The sequence below is a fragment of the Clupea harengus genome, chromosome 15, assembly GCF_900700415.2.
Source record: "Clupea harengus chromosome 15, Ch_v2.0.2, whole genome shotgun sequence".
NCBI lineage: Eukaryota > Metazoa > Chordata > Actinopteri > Clupeiformes > Clupeidae > Clupea > Clupea harengus.
This window is the reverse complement of record NC_045166.1, coordinates 25,338,616-25,340,842: the sequence shown is the minus strand read 5'-3', so window position 1 is coordinate 25,340,842 and position 2,227 is coordinate 25,338,616. Positions and strand designations below refer to the sequence as shown.

Sequence of the window (2,227 nt, the reverse complement as noted above, 5' to 3'; positions counted from 1 at the left end):
CATAGGCCATAGGCCATAGGCAAACACCATTCGATGTTGTTAAAATGTTTAGTCGCAGCTGCCATATCATATAAATCCCTGGGCACAAGATGTCACTGTCGCCCTTATATGTATTTATTTCAGTACAACGTCTACTTGCAACGTCATGCTTTCATTGACCTTTGATATCGTTAGATCAGTCTATGTATAACTCATAACACATCGCTGAACAGCAAGAAAACTGAAATTGAACCGGTTTATGTCCTTTGTTAAAATGTATTTTTTTTTGTCGAGTTGGTTGTAGGCTATTCTCAGCAAGCACAACCAGTGACCCACAAGCACTAATACTACACTAATTCTAATCCCTCAAGATTAGTTAGATACGTTACACGTCGAGTGCCCCATGTCTGTGAGGGCTGACAATGGCGACGGTGAGCACCTCCAGTAGGAGACCCTACCATGTTGTAGTATTCGGAGCTAGTGGCTTTACTGGGCAGTTTGTCGTGGAAGAGGTCGCAAGGACAATCGACGAAGGACCCAACGGAAAGCTGAAATGGGCGGTAGCAGGAAGAAGCAGGAGGAAACTTGAGACAGTTCTCAACCATGTTGCTAATACCCTCGGTAGGCTACGTATAATAAATAAAAACGAAGGTTAATAAGAAGCTCACTCATAGGATTATTTATGGAACAGTCGGTGCAAGAAATACAGTAATTTTGTGTTAAATAGTGCAGGCTATTATGACTGTAACTGAAAAATAAATGATTCTGTTAGCCTACCTCCTCAGGCCTATTTAGGATTAAATTAAAACATGTTCACCAGCGCATGGCAGGGGTTCAGCCCAGGTATGTTATTTGAACCGCTATTGAATATTCATTATCAAAGCGAATATATCTTTCGTACATTAAAAAGCATTCGTTAAATGCACTAACTTAGCGCCGTGTAAAACTGACAGGGTTCAAACAACGAATGATTTTAGAAGTGACTTTTTTTCTTGTTGTAAAAGTTCCCAACAAACACTCATATATTTCCACAGAAGGAGGCGCCATTGAGCCGTACATTCTAAATGTGTCCTGCGAATATATTTGAACTGCAGGACAACCCATTACTCTTTAGCAGTATGGAGGATAGATTGCGTTTATTGCATTCAAGGCTCACTATAAAGGCAAATGCCAAAGTATGAGCCAAATTCCACTGGGCCTCAAGAGAAAACATTTTGCAGACACCTACAGCCAAAATAGAATGAATTGTACAGCCCTATGTATTTAATATGAATCATTAATGACTTTGTGGAACATTAATGATTGTGTAATCTGTTAGAAACACACAAAGTATAAACCATCAGATATTTGGCTCATAATTACATACATTTATCACCATCAGAATTTCCTGGTGGTTTCCAGGAGTCCACTGTTTTACCGAAGTTTTCCTCCATAACTGTGTGGTTTTGTTGTGCAGATACGCCAGAGCTGAAGTGCGCTGTGGAGGTCCTTGTGGCCGATGTGGGTCAACCAGAATCCCTGGCCATCATGTGCAAGCAGGCTGTGATTGTGCTGAACTGTGTTGGACCAGTAAGTCACTAGAGATATGTGTGTGTGTCTGTCTCTCTGTCTGTGTGTGTGTGTGTGTGTGTGAGAGAGAGAGAAGAAATAATCTTTCACATCTGTCCACAGTGTGTCTTGTCCTGCATTCAAGCCTTGACAATGGCTCTGTGTTATGTAGCATGGACAATACTGTGTTAACTGCAAGTGCATTCAACCACAAAAACAGCCACCATTGTCAGTAAACTCAGCATGTGGATGCAGTTGCTTTTTCACACCCCGGTGATGCTTTGGAAAATGCATGATGTGCAAAACAAAAGTCCATTTCTCCCGGGAGCACAGCCATGTTGTTTATTTAGACGCTAAACAAACACTCCTCTTGCTCATTAATATGACATAGAACAAACAAGCTTCTTCGTACTGATGATGCACACAATGTTTTCCCTCCCTCCGCAGTACAGGCTCTACGGGGAGCCAGTGGTCAAGGCGTGCATTGAGAACGGAGCACACTGCATTGACATCTGTGGAGAACCACAGGTATGTCACTGTTAGACCTACAACAAAAGGAGTACATTAAGTAATTAAAGGATAAATAGCTGCCATTTTGTACATTTCCATTCATTCCCGTCAGTATTCCTGTGCGAGCCTCCACAGACTGATCAGTGGGAACTCAAACATTCGATCGGTTCTATCTTTATCTATCTTTATG

At 41.7% G+C, this 2,227-nt stretch overlaps 1 protein-coding gene across 1 annotated transcript in view; it reads left to right on the top strand.

Moving 5' to 3' along the window:
• The first annotated feature begins 273 nt into the window (after positions 1-273).
• Positions 274-2,227, top strand: part of sccpdhb (saccharopine dehydrogenase b) — a 13,145-nt gene continuing 11,191 nt past the window's right edge. Inside the window, exons 1-3 of the mRNA XM_031581090.2 lie at positions 274-600; positions 1,436-1,548; positions 1,975-2,055. Coding sequence (XP_031436950.1) covers positions 402-600; positions 1,436-1,548; positions 1,975-2,055 — 393 coding nt within the window. The 5' untranslated portion in view covers positions 274-401. The remainder of the gene's footprint in view (positions 601-1,435; positions 1,549-1,974; positions 2,056-2,227) is intronic.